At 35.3% G+C, this 20884-nt stretch overlaps 1 protein-coding gene and 1 long non-coding RNA gene across 2 annotated transcripts; both read right to left on the reverse strand.

Annotated features, from left to right (window-relative positions):
- Positions 1–6231: 6231 nt before the first annotated feature.
- LOC136208841 (uncharacterized) lies at positions 6232–6621 on the reverse strand. Its single transcript, XR_010677296.1, has 3 exons — positions 6583–6621; positions 6377–6517; positions 6232–6291 (listed from the first exon to the last, which is right to left on the reverse strand). It is a non-coding gene; the product is annotated as an uncharacterized lncRNA (long non-coding RNA).
- Positions 6622–11230: 4609 nt separating this feature from the next.
- On the reverse strand, positions 11231–20157 carry LOC136208857 (putative 1-phosphatidylinositol-3-phosphate 5-kinase FAB1C). Its single transcript, XM_066000114.1, has 11 exons — positions 18801–20157; positions 17898–18677; positions 17630–17783; positions 17204–17548; positions 14877–15545; positions 14456–14787; positions 14249–14375; positions 13967–14131; positions 12331–13851; positions 11982–12248; positions 11231–11893 (listed from the first exon to the last, which is right to left on the reverse strand). The coding sequence occupies exons 1-11, from the start codon at positions 19334–19336 to the stop codon at positions 11630–11632; spliced, it is 5160 nt and encodes a 1719-aa protein (XP_065856186.1). The 5' UTR covers positions 19337–20157; the 3' UTR covers positions 11231–11629.
- Positions 20158–20884: the final 727 nt, after the last annotated feature.

Below are 20884 nucleotides of genomic sequence, written 5' to 3' on the forward strand. Positions count from 1 at the left end.
GAACCTGTGCACTCAAGGTCGAAGATAATAGAACAGCAAAAGGTTATTTTAAGTGCCCAGAAAGTTTGATTAAAGAGGAATATCGAAAAAACTGTGTGTTGAAGAAACTGGAAACTCATGTATTTATAGCCTTCTGAAATAAGAACGTTGGAACATTCACTTACACGTTAGAAGGTGGAGTAAGACCAGGAGAAAAATAAGGTTCCGTTTTTGACTGATTAAAACGTTGAAGAAAAATTCAAACAAGTTAAAAGGGATAGAAATAAAAATAAAATTCGGGCCCAATCCAGTTGGTCGGGCGTCGCGCGAACGAACGAGCGAGCGCGCGTGTGGTATATTTGCTAAAACCTTCTTAACACAATTTAAAGGCTTCTAAAGCCCAATTCTATATATACTCACTCAAAGGGTTGTTTGTTTCCCATGTGGGATTGTAAATGTGCTCTTGAGAGCAAAGAGGTTAATGACAAATATACCCACACTTTTAAAGCTATTTCTTATTCAACACTAAAGCCATTTTATCTAACAATCCCCCACAAATGGCTTTATAAAAACATTTAAAATAGTACAAAGGAAATAATTTTCTGGGCAAATAAAACGAGTAGGACAAGGTTATGAAAACTTAAGTATCAATGTCTTTCGATTGAATTGATACGTAGTGAGATGAGGCAACAGAGTGACGTTTTGGAAGTGAATTGCTCTTGAACTTCTAAAACTTCATCTGAGACCCCCACAACACGTAAATAACCTTAAAAAAAACTTTTGTTGTTCCGCGATAAAACTTTACAACGCTTTTGAAGGCCATGCGTACACCTTGGATCTTATGAGTGCTCTAGAAAGACTGCCTAAGTCTTTCATAGAAGGCGGCCCACCTCCACACTCAAGTAGGTGATCTCCAAAATGAGATCATTAAGAGTTTCTCGTAACTCAACCTTCAAAACACATCCATCAAGTCCATGAACATGAACCACCACTTAATCGGGCTATGGATTACACAATCACTATTATTTGCCATAGGAATGGGAGAGATATAGTGCATATCGAGGACAATATGGCTTCGTTTGACCACGAATGGTGTCCACCATATTTCCTTTATTCAACAGGCTTTAGTCCCATTCCCCTCGACGACTCAAGTACAACTCTTCTAGGTAATCCTTTGGTAAAGGGATCTGCTAGATTCTTTTCCGACCTCACATAGTCTAGGGCAATTACCCCATTCTTCAAGAGTTGTTTCAAAATTCCATGTCTAATGCGAATAGGTCTTCTCCTTCCATTGTAGACACTATTCTTTGCAGTACCGATAGCTGCCTGTGAATCACAATGCATTGAAATGGGTGCAGAAGAATTCCCCCACAATGGAACATCTGCTACTAGTGCCCTCAACCATTCTGCTTCTTGACTAGCTAGTTCAAGAGCTATAAATTCAGATTTCATGGTTGATCGAGCAATATAAGTTTGCTTGGATGATTTCCAAGACACTGCACCACCACCTAGAACAAAAACATAGCCACTGGTGGAACTCACCTTATCATTGTTAGATACCCAATTTGCATCAGTATATCCTTCTAAAACAGCAAGAAATCTAGTAAAGTGCAAACAATAATTCATGGTACCTCTTAAGTATTTCAATAAGCGATAAAGTGCACTCCAGTGTTCATTATTTGGACAGTGAGTATATCTACTCAATCTACTAACAACATAAGCTATGTCCGGTCTAGTATGATTCATTAGGAACATTACACTGCCTATGATCTTAGCATATTCCTCTTGGGAGACACTATTTCCTCCCTTATTGCTTGTTAAATTTACACTAGGATCATAAGGAGTTCTAGTTGGAACTACATCAAAACTGTTAAACTTTTTCAACAGTTTTTCAACATAATGTGATTGTCCTAATGAGTACCCATTTTCTGTCTTAGTAATTTTGATGCCAAGAATTACATCCGCTTCTCCCATGTCTTTCATGTCAAAGTGAGAAGAAAGAAAGGATTTTGTGTCATTAACCACATCTAAGCTTGTCCCTAAGATAAGCATGTCATCTACATATAGGCATATAATCACATAGTTCGAATCACAAGATTTAGAATAGACACATGTATCTGATCCATTAACCACATACCCATTGGAAAGTAAAACACTGTTAAATTTTTCATACCATTGTTTGGGTGCTTGTTTCAACCCATAGAGTGATTTTTTCAATTTGCACACTTTGTCCTCGTGTCCATGTATGACGTGTCCTTCTGGTTGCTGTATATAGATCTCCTCTTCTAAATCCCCATTTAGAAATGCCGTCTTTACATCCATTTGATGTATCACCAAGTTATGAATTGCTGCAATTGCAATAAGAACTCTAATAGTAGAGATTTTAGTAACAGGAGAATATGTGTCAAAATAGTCAATTCCTTTCTTTTGACTATAGCCCACTACAACTAATCTAGCCTTAAATTTTTCAATGGATCCATCAGGCCTCAATTTTCGTTTAAATATCCATTTACACCTTATAGGTCTAGAGCCTTTTGGCAGATCAACTAATTCCCATGTATGGTTGGCCATAATGGAATCTATTTCACTCTTAATAGCTTCTTTCCAAAAATCAGCATCTATAGAGGTAATAGCTTCTTTATATGTTTTTGGGTCTTCTTCTATTAGATAGGCAGACATAATCTCATCAGTAATGTTATCTGGATTATCTAATAGAAAGGCTGAAATGAAGTCTGGTCCAAAGCTATTTTCTATTCTTCTCCTTTTGCTTCTCCTAGGTTCAAAAGCAACATCATTTTCATTCTCATCCTGAGGTAGAGATGAAGCAGACACAATTGGAGTAGGAAAAGGTAATGGAGTAGAAGCACTAGTTGCCTCACACTGTTTGTCTTTCTTTAGGGGAAAGGTGTTTTCAAAAAACACTACATCTCTAGATTCACATATGCTATAGTCGTTCAGATTCATGAACCTATAAGCGGCACTATTTGAGGCATAACCAATGAAAACACAATCAAAGGTCTTGGGTCCTATGTTAGGCTTTCTAAAGGATGGAAATGCAACTTTAGCAAGACAACCCCAAACTCTCAAAAAATTCAAATTTGGTGCAAACCCCTTCCACAGTTCATAAGGAGTTTTATCTAATTTTTTATGAGGAACCCTATTCAGAATATAGCATGCAGATAGGACAGCTTCCCCCCACATGTTATCAGATAACCCAGAACTAATTAACATGGCATTCATCATTTCTTTAAGAGTTCTATTTTTCCTTTCAGCTATACCGTTTTGTTGAGGTGTATACGGTGCACTAGTCTCATGTACAATGCCATTATTTTCACAAAAGGACTTAAGGAAAAAAGTTCCATATTCTCCTCCCCAATCGGACCTAAGCCTTTTTATTTTCTTATCTAATTGATTTTCTACCTCTGATTTAAACTTAATAAACATATGCTCAGCCTCATCTTTTGATTTCAATAAATACACTTTGGTATATCTAGAGAAGTTATCAACAAAAGTAATGTAATATCTTTTGCCACCTTTGCTAACAGAATTTTTAAAATCAGCTAAATCAGAGTGAATTAAACCAAGCAGTTCTGTGCTTCTATTCTCAACAGGTAAGAAAGGTTTCTTTGCAAATTTTGCTTCCACACATATAGAGCATTTGGAGTTAATTTCAGAATTAGTAACATTTATAACATGCATATTTCCCAATTTTTTAATGGAAGCAAAATTTACGTGTCCTAATCTACCATGCCACAAATCAATGGATTCACTCAAGTAAACGGAAGCAGATGTAGTTGCATTAATTCCAACAGAATTCACATGGACAGTGTTCAAAATAAAGAGGCCATCAGCTAGGTACCCTTTTCCCACAAAAGTCCCATTCCTAGTGAGAATAACCTTATCAGCCTCAAAGATAATTTTTAAACCAGCCTTGTTTAGCAAGCTACCAGAAATAAGATTCCTACGAAGAGCAGGCACATACAACACATTATTTAAAGACAAGCTTTTTCCAGAAGTTAACTTAATTAAAATTGTTCCTTTACCGACAACACCAGCAGTAGTGGTGTTTCCCATGTAGACGCATTCCCCATCGGCAGCGTCCTCAAAGTGATTAAACAGGTCCTTGTTTGAGCATAAGTGCCTTGTAGCTCCAGTATCTAGAACCCAGTCCGTTTTGTTTTCCACCAGATTAGCTTCAACCACAACAGCAGCAATTTCTTCATTTTCTACTAGATTGGATTGTGGAGCAGCTCTGTTGTTTGGATTATGATTGGTGTTCTGTTGGTTCTTCCTTTGGTAGCACTGAAATGCCTTGTGGCCAGGTTTACCACACACAAAGCATCCCACTACTTTCTTCTTCTGAATTCTTCCATTCTTCTTGAAAGGCTTGTTTTGGTTTGAGCCTTTTTGGAATTTGGTTGAAGGTCCTTTGTTCCTGTCTTTTGGCACCACAGCAGATTCAACAATATTAGCATTAATTGAAACAGACTTAGAGGAAAGTTGCTTATCTTTCATTCGATTTGCTTCTTCAGTTCTCATGTGGCTGACAAGCTCCTGAAGACTGAAGTCCTTTTTCTTATGCTTCAGATGGTTTCTGAAATCACTCCAGGAGGGTGGAAATTTTTCCAAGAGGACATTTGCTTGCAACAAATCAGACATTGTCATGCCTTCACCCAGAACTTCAGCAATAAGATTCTCATATTCATGAATCTGATCAATGATGGGTTTTTCATCAACCATTTGATAATTGAGCCATCTTCCAACCACATACTTACGTTTTCCAGCATCATCAGACCCGTATTTTTCTTTGAGGGTATCCCAGATTTCTTTGGCAGATTTCTTATTGACAAAAATATCGAACAGTGGGTTCGACATGTGATTCAGCAGATGACCCCTAACAGTTTTGTTGTCTTTTTCGTATTTTGCAGAACGGGTGTCGTACTGCTGAACAATCAGAGACATGACAGGAGCGTTTGGGTCAGTGGGTGGTTCCTGGACAACAACATAGTCCAGTTCGAGCTGTTCAAAGAAAATCAGACCATCTCTTATAGTTAAGACCGTCCAGAGGTTCAAGTTTGGAAAGGTCAGAAAGGGATTTCGCAATTAAAGCAGACATGATTGCGAAATAGAAACTCGCTTTCAAATTGAGAGAAACTATATAAGGGTTACAGAAAATACGATTGGAATGAATAGAAATCGAGCTGTGCCGCGGCGGTTGCCACTGCCTTGAAAGCGATTTCGGCAGACCTAGGTGCAATCTGTAATTCCGGTCGCTCCCCAAGGTTAACACAGAAGAACCTGTGCACTCAAGGTCGAAGATAATAGAACAGCAAAAGGTTATTTTAAGTGTCCAGAAAGTTTGATTAAAGAGGAATATCGAAAAAACTGTGTTGAAGAAACTGGAAACTCATGTATTTATAGCCTTCTGAAATAAGAACGTTGGAACGTTCACTTACACGTTAGAAGGTGGAGTAAGACCAGGAGAAAAATAAGGTTCCGTTTTTTACTGATTAAAACGTTGAAGAAAAATTCAAACAAGTTAAAACGGATAGAAATAAAAATAAAATTCGGGCCCAGTCCAGTTGGTCGGGCGTCGCGCGAACGAACGAGCGAGCGCGCGCGTGTGGTATATTTGCTAAAACCTTCTTAACACAATTTAAAGGCTTCTAAAGCCCAATTCTATATATACTCACTCAAAGGGTTGTTTGTTTCCCATGTGGGATTGTAAATATGCTCTTGAGAGCAAAGAGGTTAATGACAAATATACCGACACTTTTAAAGCTATTTCTTATTCAACACTAAAGCCATTTTATCTAACATACAATACAATGAACTAAACTTTAGAGAATTACTCCAATAAAAATCAATTAACGTCATCCTAAATAAATAAAAAAATACTCATTTGATAGTAATAAATAAAACAGTAATAAAAAAATATGTACATGTTCATCAATTCTAAAAGATATATGGTTAGGAAATTTTTATGTTGATGAAATTTAAAATTTTTATTTTTGGAATATAAAGTTTATTAAACTATAAAATTTATTAAATTAAAGTTATTATTAAAATTTCGGGCCGGGCTGGGTTGGGCCTGGGTTTTGAGACAAATCCCAAGCCCAACCTACTATGTATTCGGACCTACGCGGGCTTGGAGCGGGCCGGACCTATTACGAAACATATACGTCCAAGTCCAGTCTTTAAAGAGTGGGCTTGGACGGGCTGGGCGGGCCAATGGGCTTTTGAACAGGTCTATTCAGAATCAAGATTTCCCATCTTCTTTACACCAATACCTGACTCAACCTCTTTCAGCATCTGTACAACAAATTAGACATTAATAAGTTTGTGTCTGTCTGTCTACATTTCATTTAAAAAAAAAAAAAAAAAAGAGTTTACATACATTTATTAATTCCTTTCGAGCATCCTGCAGTTCATTTTTTGCCTTCCTCGCTTTAACAATAAGAAGTCCATTTAGAGCATCCAACTCATAAACTTCTTCTCTAGTTTCCTTCAACTCAGCTTCCAGTAATGCTTCCTTTTCCTAAATGATCCAAACAGCGAAATGATGAATGATTCATATTTATTTATTAAAAGAATTTATATCACCTTGGTAATAGTAACTTCATTCTTAGCCTCCGAAATTCTCAACTTCTGTTCTTGAATTTGGGCTCTCAATTCTTTTTCCCGTTTGTCCCTTTGCCTCTCCAAATGTTTGTTTTAGAGTTGAAGTTGATAATTAACATAACAAAAAAAATTAGCATACTTACGAGTGTATCTTGAACTAAGACCTGAAGTCTTTTGATTGCAATTTCCATAGGTGTCTTCATATCTTCTCACAGAGTAGAGAAAGAAGAAAACGAAAAGGTTGTGAATTTTTCCAATAATTGGAAATAACAGGTGCTGGTTTTGTTTTATATAGACTGGAGCTTCACTTCTTCTGACTTCAAGGAAACGTTTCAGATTCTGTTTATTTAAATCAACCATAATTTAATTTTTAAACGTTTCACTAATTATTAAAAAGGATACATCTATCCGTATAGAAAACAAAAAAAAAAAGGATTGATTTGAGTGCTTTTTTTTTTTTACAGTAGTGATTTTCTTTTTTTATTTTTTTTAAGATGTGAAAAAAATCATCATCTATTTTATAAAAAAAAAATCGGTATTTATTAGTACTATTTTTTTTTTTTATAATCTCTATCCGGATCCTTTTTATTTCTATTACAAAATATTAACAATACCTTATTAATAAATAAAATTACAGTGAATAAGTTTATATATATTATATGTATATACTTCTTTGGAAAAAAAAAATCGATTAGGAAGAAGAAGACCAATTTAATTTATATATTTTAACCAGTGTTAAAAAATGGTTGTTTAAACTAGGCCAAAAAAAAACATCACTAGATGATCTTTCATTTTTTGGTTCATTAAACCTTGATCCTTTATTTTGATACATTAAGCCTTTATCATTTATTTTTTGTCTTATTAAACCCTTTATAACCAATTTAGTAAGTTATGAATATAAAATTCGGTTAAAAATACGTTATTAACTTCATCTGTATTTGACATTATTAAAAAAAGGGTAATTAATTTATTAGTCCCTATATTTTGACAAAACACACTGTTTAGTCCCTGTATTTTCAAAAACACATGGTAAGGTCCCTAACCTTTTTCTCAGTGAACTGTTTAGTCCTTCCGTCTGTTTGTTACATTTTTTACCGTTTATGACTTCGGAAATGACTAAATTACCCTTTACTATTTACCTTCAAACTTCAGAAGAGTAATCCAATTTAGAAGAAGAAGCTATTTGCATGGAGAACAATAAAAAGAACAGACTCAACGCTTACGAATTTGAACGATTAAGAAGAAAATTAAGAACAAGAACACTCAAAGTTGATTTCAGATGCATTAGAGTTTAAAGGAAAGCAAAATAAAGGAAAAGAAGAACACAAATCCAAATTGACTAACAGAATCTTCATGAGAGTCTAACGGCAGGGACTAAACAGTTCACCAAGAAAAACATTAGGGACTAAACAGTTCACCGAGCAAAACTTTAGGGACTTTAGTGTGTGTTTTTGAAAATATAGGGACTAAACAGTGTGTTTTGTCAAAATATAGGGACTAATAAATTAATTACCCTTAAAAAAAATATTTTTTACAGTTGGAATTTTTTACAGTTTTCCTACAACCACATTACACATCCAACTGCTTTCAAACAGTGAAAAAATACAAATTTCGAATGTATATGCAATGAATAACAGTCTGTTAACCGAATTTTATGTTCAAAATTAATTTTTTTGGTCATCAAGTGCTTAATGAGACCAAAAATAAATGATCAGGAGCTTGATGTATCTAAATAAAAGATTAAGAGTTTAATGAACCAAAAAATGAAAGATCAGGGGCCTAATGATACTTTTTGCCTTTAAACTATACTTCGGCACCATTTACGGGTTGGAAGTCGAGAATTTGTTCCGGGTTTTTTTATTAATCGTTTGTTTTTTTTGTTGCCTAGGGAGCACCTAAGTCCCGATCGAAACAAAAAAAAAAGTAGGCTTTTTATACATATTTTTGCTTCATTATAATTTACTTTTGAATGTTGTTGATGATTGTTGGTAAATTGTGTTTATTATTTAGGTGGATTATTTAATAGTGTTCTCCTTGTTTTCATGATAAACATATGATTTCATAAGTTTTGATCGTATTATATTATCTATATATTATTTCTTACTTGTGCAAGTTGTTTTAATGATATTGTTGTGTAAATATTATTGGCTATGCATTTTTAAACATATATGTATTTCTATATTATTGTTTTTAGATAGTGCAATATATTTTTTAATTGTATTTTAGTACATAATAATTTGTTTTTTATTGATTAATAAAAATAAGAAATTACAAATATTCGATTAATAAAGTAATTCCTGATAATCTGGGGTATCTTGTCAGGTATTAAACTCGCCATTCGCATGGGTGTTAAAAAGCTCTCGGTGGAATCTGATAATCTGGAGGCTATTAACAAGATTTCAGATAGCCAGGCTGTTTGTCTGAAGAGCCAGAATCTCATCAAAGCTATTTTAAGGCTTCGTCCTGCCTTTGAGTATCTTAATTTCTCCCATATTTTTATGGAGCAAAACCGCGTGGCGGATCGCTTAGCAGCTGCTGGGCATGGGAGAATGTTAAGTGTTTCTACCCTCTCTGTTCCTCCTTCTTTTCTTTTGCCTTCTCTCCTAGAGGATAGGATTGGGGTCAGCCTTCCTAGACTGATCCCGGTGTAGGTTTTTTGTTGGTTTTGTTTTTTTCCTTTCCTTTCTTACCAAAAAAAAAAATAAACTAATTCCTGATGGTTATGTTCGTCCAATTAGCGTCTAATAAGTTTTACATCCTTAATTTTAAAAGATAAGGATACTCATAAATATCCATGAATTATGTGAAACAGAAATTTGATTAGGAATATATATTCATTAACACAATGTTATTATCTCTAACTCTACACAGCCATGAGTCATTAGTCCACTTGTATTTCATGTATAAATGAAGAACAATGAAATGTCCCAATACCTAAAAATAATTTGAATGATGTAAATCCTATTTGTAGTTTCCTTTTTACCATTGGATTGGATAGACTTATTCTTACCTAAACTTTTATTTACTAAAATAACAAGCGAATCGAAAATAAAAACAGTTTTGTAACTACAGAAAGAGAAGAGAAAAATGTAATATCGGTAAGATAATTAATATTAAAATAAGAGCTTCTAAAAAACATGGCACAATAAGAATTATCATGTTAAAAATTCATTTTTAAAATTTTGACACGTCATCAAGGTATGTGGATGACATGTCAATCTATGTAAATGTTTATAGAGTTTAAGTTATATATAGACAAAAAGCATATTTAAGCCCCTGAACCTTACCTGTTTTAAAGATCAAGCCCCTGATCAATTATTTTTCCACATTGAACCCCTGATTATTGATTTTGTTATGGATTTGGCCCTTATTTAACTTTTCTGTCGAGTTTAGACTGCATATATCGTTAGGGCGATTCGGCTTGTTGACATGGACAAATAAAAAAAAAGATTTCTTTGACTAGGAGAGATAAAAATTAAAAATTAAAACGAAATGATAGAAATTAATTTTCAGTATATTCTTCCAAACTCGATTTTCTTCTCTCCCATTTTGTGATTTTCAACATTAGAATTGCCAAATCGATCTTCTCATCTCCTAAACTCGACAAAAAAGTTAAATAAGGATCTAAACCATAACAAAATCAATGTTCAGGGGCTCAATATGGAAAAATAATTGATCAGGGGCTTGATCCTTAAAACAAATAAAGTTCAAGGGCTTAAATATGTTTTTTGCCTTATATATATATATATATATATATATATAAAGTTTAATATTTCTGTCATTCTTAAACTTGTATTATTTTGTCACTTAACTCAATCTCTGAAGTGAACATTATGAGGTGCGTGAAAAAGAGAATTCTCTTTTCTCTTCCAAATGGTAAAATCCTAATTTATTATACCTAACGGTAAAATCTTTAATCCTTTGATTTGTCGTTCATCCTTTCAATCTTTTCTTCCTCTTTTTCCTCTGATCTGTTTGTTTTTCTTATTCTTCTTCTAGTTTGATTTCTTATTTCGCTTTTTCTTTTTCGATTAGTTCTTCATCTTCTTTGATTTATTCTGTCGTTTCTTTTTCGTAACCAAAACACCTAAGTTCCACATTACAGGGCTAACAATATTTTAACAACCAAATACATGATATAGAACTCAAGTAGAATACTAACCTCAACTGTAAGCGTGTTGAAATCAAGCTTGTCTACGTTCCTCTAAACCCTAAATTTTTTGTTGTTCGCAATGTTGAAACCCTAGAAATCTCCAATTTTGCATGCGTTGTTTCCTTTCGATTTCGAGTGAATACAAAATAGTGAAAGATGAAGAACGTTGTTTCCTTTCGATTTCGAGTGAATACAAAATAGTGAAAGATGAAGAAAGTAGTATGAGAATCAATGATGAGAAATGATGAGAAGATAGATTTATAACATTTAAGAGTTAGTCTTTCCGCATTTGACTGATATGGCAAAAAAAAAACGACACATGGCTTAGGTTGAGTGAAACTTCTAGTGCGTAATCACGGTTCTTCAATTTGACTAGGTAACTATAAAAAAAAAGGCTAGATATATGATAATTTCAAGGGGTGGATGCATTAAGCCTATATACACACAGAAATACAACTGAATCTCACTCTCAAAAGGTCAAGACAAATAAAAACCAATTTTAATATACCACGAAATAAATTATGCCTTAGCAATTATGATCTCTTAATATTGTTTTGTTTAATTAAATGACAATTTGTTTCTTTCCTTTTTGTTTGCTTTGGAAGAAAGAAAGCATTCATAATGCAACTTTGCTTAATGCTGAAGTTGCTGCTTTGCTTGTTGAATCTGATCCATAAACAAGTTGTAAGTAAGCACTAGCACATGACATGTAACTTCTTTTTCTTTTCCCCTTTATCGACAAACAGGGTGTTGATACAAATAAATCATATAAAAAGAAAGAAACCGTCTTTGAGGTGACTCTTTTGCACATATACCAAAAAAACACATGTACAAAGATCTCTCAACCCTTTCCTCTTTGAGGTGAAAAATTTCTACTTATTTTTCAATAGAAAGAATGTGATCAGGCACTGTAAGAAAATAAGAAGTCATAGCTTTTCTGAATCTCTTCTTGTATTGTTTAGGAGAAACAATGGTTGGGGCTGCATTTTTAGGGCCACCAAGTATACCAGATGCCTTTACCCATGTCTCTAAATGCTTGTCCCATGTATACTGTCTCATGAAATCAATTATACCTAATACCAGCTCCTTCCTCTCCTTGTCCACCCCTACCAGCAATGAATAGTCCATAACATCCACTGACTGCACCCACCAACTCAAATCAATACAATACAATACAATACCAAACATTATCCATTCATTTACCAATATAACAATTATTATTTCTTACCGCCAAAAAAGACGTATCGTTCCATATGGCTCGCTCTAGGCTTCTCTTCGCTTTACTTCCAAGAAATAACGGTTCTGTACGTAGAGCTTCTACCAGATTCGTATCTAGCAATACTTGGTTTGTCCCACTTGTATCTGGATTATAGCGTCCCCGGGAAGAACCTTTAAGGTCATAGACCCTGGAAATATTTCTCTGGTAAAACAGATTTTCCATCACCATCAGATCCATCTTCATTTCCTTGCCACCTTTCAAGTGCCTTACACTAACCTGCCATCATAAAACAGTGCACACTAATAAGAAAAACTTTCACAACCAAACCATCTCAACTTCAAACATCAAATTACATTACCTGATAAATACCAAGAACTTTTGCAAGGCATGTAGGACTTCCTGAGCTAAGAGAATCTGTCAAGTATTTGAAGTACTCCGATGCAAATTCCTCAAAAGAGTCCAACTCTGTTTTTTTAACTTGCTTTATAATGAATCTCTCATCCAATGACTTGGCAAAATATACATTGCTTTTTCCCCCTTGTGCACTCCATCTCTCGCAGCGACTCAATGAACGTATGAAATCAACTTCACTGGGACAGCAGTTCTTCCTCAGAGACTCAAACTGCTTAGCAAAGTAACAAGTGACAGAAAACTTTACTTTGCCTCCAGTTATCGAAGAATCATCTGCGTAAGATATTGTTAAATGTGGAGATCTTTTGGAATCTGTAAACAGTGTACTGATGGATGGTGAAGGGTCTTCAGACACATAACTCCCACAACGGATATAATCCAAGTCCGAAGAACCAAAAGATTGCCAAGCTGACAATGTGGAAGTTGTAGAATCTTCTTTGCATTGTTCATTCACACTCCAGCTCCCATCAGTCTCATTTGACTTGTCAGACACCCAGTCATCATATTCCTTGGAACTAAGGGCATACGAAACTATGCTGGCAGGATCATTGTCATATACGCCAATAACGATATCATTTGGGCTCCTCTTAGGAAGTAACAACCGAGCTCCTCCAGCCATATGAGATGCAGACAAGACAAATGAGGGTGCAGAACTATGCATTAAATTCAATTTCTGTCCCTCCATCGGCAATGTTTGGGAGTAAGTCCTCATTGCATTTGAAACAGGGTCTCTAACCATACTCCTGTAATCTCCAGATGCATGGAATGATTTAATAGTCGATAAATACAATGAAGAAGGAGGCAATCCCTTCCGGATTCTGTCCTGGACCCTCAATGCAGAGTCGAAAGAATTAACTCTTACTGGTGCCAGCATCCTTTTAAAAGGAGGATTCTCGCTAACATTTATCTGCTTAACAGACCCTACTTCGAATCCATCTGTCTGAGATGTATGTGGAGGTTGAATGCTGGTGATGACTTGATCAGTACCCGTCCATGCAGAATCAATTCTGTCATAGAGAGTGGATGCTTTGGAGGGAATGCCGTCTGATAATGTATTATCCACAGTAATTTCCCCATTTGAAAGGAGTTCCTCCTCTCTGTTATAATGATTAGAAGGCAATCTAGAATGTTCAGTAACATGTTGAGAAGAGGGACCACTCTTATTTGGATCAGACAACAGGTCATTCCCAAAAGAGTCCTGTGGTTTTGAATAGCCGGAGACATTTTCTCCATACTCAAGCTTGCAGTCCTTACCTGATGTATCACTTCTTAACTCTTTCAGCTGTGCCTCCCCATGTATAGCCTTGACAACAGCATTTGTCTTGAGAAGAGAGTCCAATGAATAAAGCTGACGATCCCAAACATGTGAACCAATAATAAGAGCACGCCTCAAGTTATTAAGTTCTAGAATGTCCAAAGTTCTCTGACCCACATGTGAAGTTCCCACTATATTCACTTGAAGAACGCCCTGTTCACAAGAGATACATTACAAGATTCACAACTTGAAGCATTATTTGATTCTGTAAAAGATTAATTAAGGGCAAAGATTATGCATCTAATAGTATTATCTTGAGCGCACTTACACTGTAATCATCTCTTTCCTTTTTAAGTTGATCTTTCAGCTCCATGATGTGATTCTGTAACTCGTTCATATCTGACATTTCACTTCCAGAACACTTACTTTTCTCCTCCATGTTATCAAGTACGTCGGATATTTCTGCATAGAAGGCTTCCATGTTGCCCAAAAGCTGCATGCAAGAGGTTTCAAACGAAATAAATAAAACAAACTCAGAAGCACACACAAACTACTGAACTCAATTCACAGCTAAGACTTCTAGGGAAAAAAAAGAAAAGAAAAAAAAAACCTCATCTGCTTCTTTTTTGATCCACTCTTGCTGAATATGGCCATTGAATTCAAGCATTGATGGGGGTAAATGAACGTTTAATATATCAATGGGAGAATAACGGAAGAACGCAACCATGCTCCCAAACCTGCCAGATAAAACTTTTCATTGATTACAAAGAATTACACGCAATAGCAAATAAGCATTGATCATAAACTAATATTTTACCCATAAAATCGAAGGCAGTCTCGCTGCAAAGAATGACCACAGGGAGCCACACGATTAGCAGTTGCATGGTTTGAAAAGCTCAGCTCCAAAAACTTCCCAAAAGAAAGTCCCCAAGCTGCATCTGACATAACTACTCTAAGAGTTGCTGGTGGGACACCATCTGTATGAGCACACCTTAGGCAACGGTGCCACATCCATATCTTTCCATCTCTTTCACCGGGCAACTTTACAGAGGAAAGGGATCTAACATTGATCGTAAGATTTCCTTGCTGGTGAGTGTAACAAAGAACATGTGCTTCGGCTGGCTCCTTACAAGACCCACAATAAGATGTCTGGTGAAGAGAAATCCATTAATACTTATGTTACAAACAAAAGTGCGGAATCATACATAAGAAGATAAAGGAAACGCAAGATAAATCACCTGTTCAAACAGGTCATCACGTAGATATCTTCCAAGTGGCTTGTCAAAAGATCCATAGAACTTTATGCGAAGTAGCCTAGAGCGTTCACATATAGTTCCTTTCAGCACACAGCGGCTTGAAAATGATACTAATATGCTTTGGTTAGTGTCAGTGGCTGAGAAATATTCACTTGAGATTTCATCTTCATCAATCCTCTCAGATTTAGCAGACTCATGAGTCTGCCTCTGAATTTCCTCTTCAGCAACAACTTGCAATTCTGACTGTGAAGGATTTTTAACACCAGAAGAAAACAGAGCCAACTTCTGATCCTCACCTTGACTGATAGCAAATGAGTCCAATTGATCATCATGGCACACATCAGAAAGTGTATTCTCAAATGTACAGTCCGTGGGATTGGGCAAAAAAGGAGAAAGATTGCAAAATAATCCTTCAGGCTCTGGTTTTGGATCCCCAGGTCCCTCATCATGGCCAGAGGCATCAACTATGTCATCAGCTGCTGTCTTTTCTGGTTTAGCAATCGAGGGTTTAAGGGTCATTTTAGGAAGACTTGCACCCTCATCAGCAAGGAAGGAAGTCTCAAGGGACAAATGATAGGCTGCAAAAACTGCATATTGAACCACATGCTTAACCTTTTTTAGTTCTTCACGGCATGTTCCTCTAAGCAGGACCTACAAATAGGCCAGAACGACTAGATCAGAGAAATAAAAATGTTATACAACTTCACTGTTGACCAAAGAAATGAGGCAATGCAATACCACTAGGTCAAGAAATTTCTAATAATGAGAATTTTAGCTTCTAGTTTGACTACAAGATAATCAGCAAATATCAACAAGTAAAAACTAGGATGCAATGTTTATCCCTAACAAAATACTACTTGATGAGTCATTCAAGTACGTATTCTATAAGCTGTAAGGATATATAATCGTCAAACTGCAGAACACCACCATGTAATATATTTCGGTGTGAAGCTATGCGAGATGTACTAACAAGATAATTACATTTGCAACACATGGCACATTAAGACACCAAGTGTTTTAACAGCCTCATTTTAAGAGAAGCATTAAAAAATGAAACTTGATGTACAATTTCAGCAAATTTTATGAGAAAGATAGTAGAAGTCAGTGCAGCAATGAAGCATAATTTAGCCAATATATTCTAAATCATTCACTAAAGAACCAGAATTAACCAACCCAAGGAAAGAATAATGCAGCGCCTGTTTTCATCATATCTTTGGTTCATAAAACCCCCAATAGGGAGTGTGGAACCATTTCTTAACCTTCATTATTTTGATCTTTGAAACCTGCTAAAAGTAATTTAGAAAATCACAGTAACACCAGCCAACATCAAACTCTTGTCATTCTCAATATATTTTCACTGATCCCACATCTTTTCTATCCCATGTACAGCTGAATTCTCAATAGAAAAGAAGCTTCTCTAATTCAAAGAGGTTTAAAAAGGACTGCCAATTACCAAAGAAAAATCTAGAAGTCTGCATAGTTTTCTTTTTTCTTTTTCCTTAAATATTTGTAAATTATAAAAGGAAACAACCAAGAAAAATATTTAGTAATTCAATGCATTCTTATCCAATTGTAACAAAAATTTATGAAAAAAAAAAAAAGTTCACAAAATGTGCAGACTTTTGTAAACACGTTAGGTACCACTTAGATCAGTAATGGAATCTTATTTCAAAAAAAAAAAAAACTGGCAATGGCAAAGACAGATATATCATATATGACAGAGTAATCAAGTCAAAACTTCAATGAACCCTTTTCCAGCCAATCGGAAACAAAATACAACAATATAGCAAAACTATACATAAAACCTTCGAAATAAACCAGTTCAGTGACAAATCCCAATCATTGAAGTAGTCACTTCAAGATGTGAAGTAGCAAGGAGTTCCTATCTGCCGTCCCAATTACTTGGCCTATATTTAGAGTGCATATACAAAACATCTTTGGCAAAAGGAGATTATAGATTGTATCCCCACAAATCCATTTCAGGAATTCACCCTCTATAGAGTTATGAGTTATAAAGAAAATAGCAGGAGAACTACATAACATCTTTGGATTGTATCCCCACAAATCCATTTCAGGAATTCACCCTCCATAGAGTGATGAGTTAGAGTAAATAGCAAGAAAACTACAAAACAATATAAAAACTGTATACACAAGTTATAGCCAAAATTTCAGAATATATCACCTTTAGGACAAGGTTCAGGAGTATATGAGAACAAAATCCACATAAAGCATGGAAAAAGATATGTGCCAATATGTTTCAGGAATTCATTGAGTGAGGACCAATAATGATATAGAATATAAGACATTACCGTGCATCCCAAACGCCTAGGACACCCTTCAAAGAACATCAATGTTTTAGATGGCTTCCTGTTAAACTGATTAGTTGTCTCATGATCTTCAGACACTCTCTCTACCCGAAAAAGTTCACAATTCCCCAATCGTGTTGTAGATATATTATCAATTGATGGACTAATAAAAGCACCAGTGCACCGTGCTATCCGCTCCAGCAATGGCCTTTTCACATTGAGCACCAAAGAAATTTCTTTTGCCAGTAGATATTCTTGGGCATACGGAGATACACTCTTCTCTACCAGCAGAACATTTGGGCGAAGTGCCTGTATCTTTGCAATAATCATCTTAAGATGATCATTTTCCTATAAAAGACAAAATAAGGAACTTCATTTTATCTCTTTCATCCAGGCGGGAACAACACAGCAATGTAGTAATAAAGGTACCTGTTGCACCAATGTATTAAATGATGCCAATTGATTCACAACACTCTGGTATTCAAGTGCACCTCCTAAAAGAAGTAATCTGGGATTTCTGTATTGTGTAGTCATGCGCTTATGCTTTATATTTTTTGTACAAACTACTCCCTTCACAAGGGTACTGCAAATGCAAAACAATTTCACAACTTACAAGATTAATGACTTGAAAATGTAAGGAAAATTTTTGAGAGTAGAAAAGCATGAAACATCTGCAAGAGGTTACACGAAATTATACCTATCACTTGGACTTCCTGATGCTATACATTTAACCTTTACATAATCAACAGGATCCATACTGCCTCCTCTTCTGGTATCTGGTTTCACAAAATTTGCAGCTTGCAATGCTATTGTTGTAACTATGTCAAGCCAGTCCTCACCAGTGTCCTCTTTGCAGGTTTTGATACCCTCTCCCTGTAGAAGCTGGGACACAAGAGCCCTAAAATGTCCTTGTATCACAGCTCTGAGAGGCTCCTTGTTACACTCATTATGTTTCTCCTTCAAAGGAAACATACCAGAGAGGCTACTAGTGGATGAAAATATTGCACCTGAGTCCCCAATATCATCATCTTCGTCATCATACGCAAAGAAATTGCTATCTGCCTCATCATTCTCGTCCTCAGGAGGTGGCGGCAGCCAAATACGCCCATTACTTTCAAAATCCAAAGGTTTTTGAGGCTTGTCATATTGGTTATCAGAGTAATCATCAGTATGTTGCGGATCCTCAGTCCCTTTGACAGGCCTTCTTAAAATAGCCGTATTTTCTTGATCAAAGGGACCATCATTCCCGGACAATTGTATTTTGTGTTGTCCCTGCTGTACAAAATGCCCAACTCTATAGGAAGTAAAATCAATCCTAGAAGGGCTGTCTAAGGGACTTGATCCCAGTGATTTACAACTGTAGAACTCATATCTAGCACTAACACTACTTGAATCTATATCAGACACATCATGGCAGTATTCACTTGATGGGCTATAAAAGTGGTTCCCTGAATCCTCTACCTCTTCTTCATCACTCCTACATCAGGTAAATATACACAAAATCCACAATACCAACTTAAAAAAAAAAAATCCTCCAACAGAAAGGAAAAAAGAAATACTAAGGCATGCAAATTCTAATTTAAACTAAAAAAAAAATTACCTGCTGGGAGAGTGACGAAGAGAGACTGGAGAAGGATGAGGACTAAAAGAGTTCATACTCCGGCTGGTTACGGCTAGGGGAGAAAAGCCACAATCCCTAGATTCAAGATAGTGGACAAGGCGATCACTATGGATCGAATCACCACTAAAGGAAGGGGAAGGAGGCTCAGGACTGTCTCGAGGAGACTCTGAAGGATAGACTTTCTCATTATTCTTTCTACCATTGCAGAACTTGCAGGATTTCATAATGTCCCTGTAATCACCATTCCTTTTTGCAACATTGGATTCAATAACATCAGCCCCAGATTCACAGCCGCCAGCACATTTGACGCACAACCACCTACCGCAACATTGGCAGTTGTATCCATTGAAGAACCCAGAGAAATTTCTATTACACTCACAACACATTTTCAGACCGTTATTGGGCATTTCAAATTCACCAGATAAACAAGATGGTGATAGATCGCTTTCCCCCCAAGATATCCAAGACTTAAACTTGACTATTAGATCTGTTAGTGAAGTATCAGGTACTCCCATAAAATGCAAAAAACCCAAGCACGAATTACAACCCAGTGTAGACCCCAACTTGTTCTTTTCTCTTTTTTGTTAAATTAGTATGAATACCAAAATCCAGCAACAAAAAATTACAGTTGACTCTCGATCGGATATTTGGTTGAAAAGATTGGAAAGTAAAGAAACCCACAATAAAAATGGTAGGTGTTAAGGAAAACAATTCTTTTTGTTTTTTTAGTTTTAATCTAATTGATCCGATTTAATGGAAGCAAGGCAAAGAAAATCCTCCAAGTATCAGAAAATATATCCGAGGAGGAAGACCCAATGATACCACAAATCTGAGTATTTACACCAAAATCTATGGTAATAAATGATTGAGATTTTGCAAACAAGAAGAATAATAGCAAAAAATAGTTTAGTAAATGAAGAGCAGAGAAACTTACTAAAATCTAACCAACCCCAGATTGATCAAGAATGCATCCACAGGTGGATAGGAGCATATCACGAAGAAAAAAAGAGTGAAAGTGAACAAGGGAAAGGGTTAAAGTCGAGGCAAAATGAGAATCAAAAGGAGGAAGATGAGGAGAAAGTAGAAGGTTCCTTTTCTACGCATCTCTAAGACTCTTCTCTTCTTCTTGTTCTGCACTTGTTCTTCTTCTTCTTCTTCCACAACTATACCTATTCCTTCCACCATCTTTCCCGGTCTACTTATTTTCATCTCTATTTCTACTTTTCCTTCCCCTTGCTTCTTTTATTATTTATTATTTTTTAATTATTCTCTTTCCTCAAATAAAAAGCAACTACTAATCCAATTAGAAAATTAGGGTTTGTAGCTTCTCTCTTTCTCTCTCTGTACTTGATTGGCTCATTTTTACATTAATGAGTGTTTTAAAATACTTTTCTTTAATTCTATGTAATAAGCTTCCTCTGTTCATTGGTCAGCAATCCATGTCATGTTCATTCACCTCCCTGTATATATATTTATTTCACTTAAATTTATTATTCTACTAAAACTAACTGATTATAACTACGTTTGAAAATACTTGTAATCCAGCCCAACCAAACTTTTAACATATTTATATTCGGTTCATTTTAAATGATGAACTTGGTTCAAGTTCAACATTCTATTTATAGGAATTTTTTTTTTAATATAAAATTACATTTCAAATCTAAAAAATTTAAAATTTACACAAAAAAAAATATATTGTTTTACATTTTTTTTCTTTATATAAATGATATTATTAAAAAAATAATCAAATCAAACTTGCTTATGAGTGTATTGATAAAAAAAATTATAATTGAACTTTTTTATGAACTTATAATCGAACCAAGCTTTTTCGTGTTTAAGCTCTGGTCATTTATAAATTGAGTCGAACATGATCGAGCTTTTATCGAGCTAAACATCAAACCGCTCATGAATGGCTCGATACATTTACATCCCTACATCAGAAAATAGAAATATAAAAATAAAAGTTCACATTTTCCTTTTACGGTTTTTCAAAATGCACATATCTTCGACGTAGGAAATAGTAAATTTTACAATTAATATTTTTAGGGATGAGGTGCAAAAAT

The sequence above is a fragment of the Euphorbia lathyris genome, chromosome 10, assembly GCF_963576675.1.
Source record: "Euphorbia lathyris chromosome 10, ddEupLath1.1, whole genome shotgun sequence".
Classification (NCBI taxonomy): domain Eukaryota; kingdom Viridiplantae; phylum Streptophyta; class Magnoliopsida; order Malpighiales; family Euphorbiaceae; genus Euphorbia; species Euphorbia lathyris.

Coding starts and splice junctions, on each gene's coding strand:
- LOC136208857 (XM_066000114.1), bottom strand. CDS start 19,336: ATGGGAGTACCTGATACTTCACTAACAGATCTAATAGTCAAGTTTAAG. Junction 18,678..18,800: donor CTTCGTCACTCTCCCAGCAG/GTAATTTTTTTT, acceptor TACCTGATGTAG/GAGTGATGAAGAAGAGGTAG. Junction 15,546..17,203: donor CTAGGCGTTTGGGATGCACG/GTAATGTCTTAT, acceptor GCCTATTTGTAG/GTCCTGCTTAGAGGAACATG.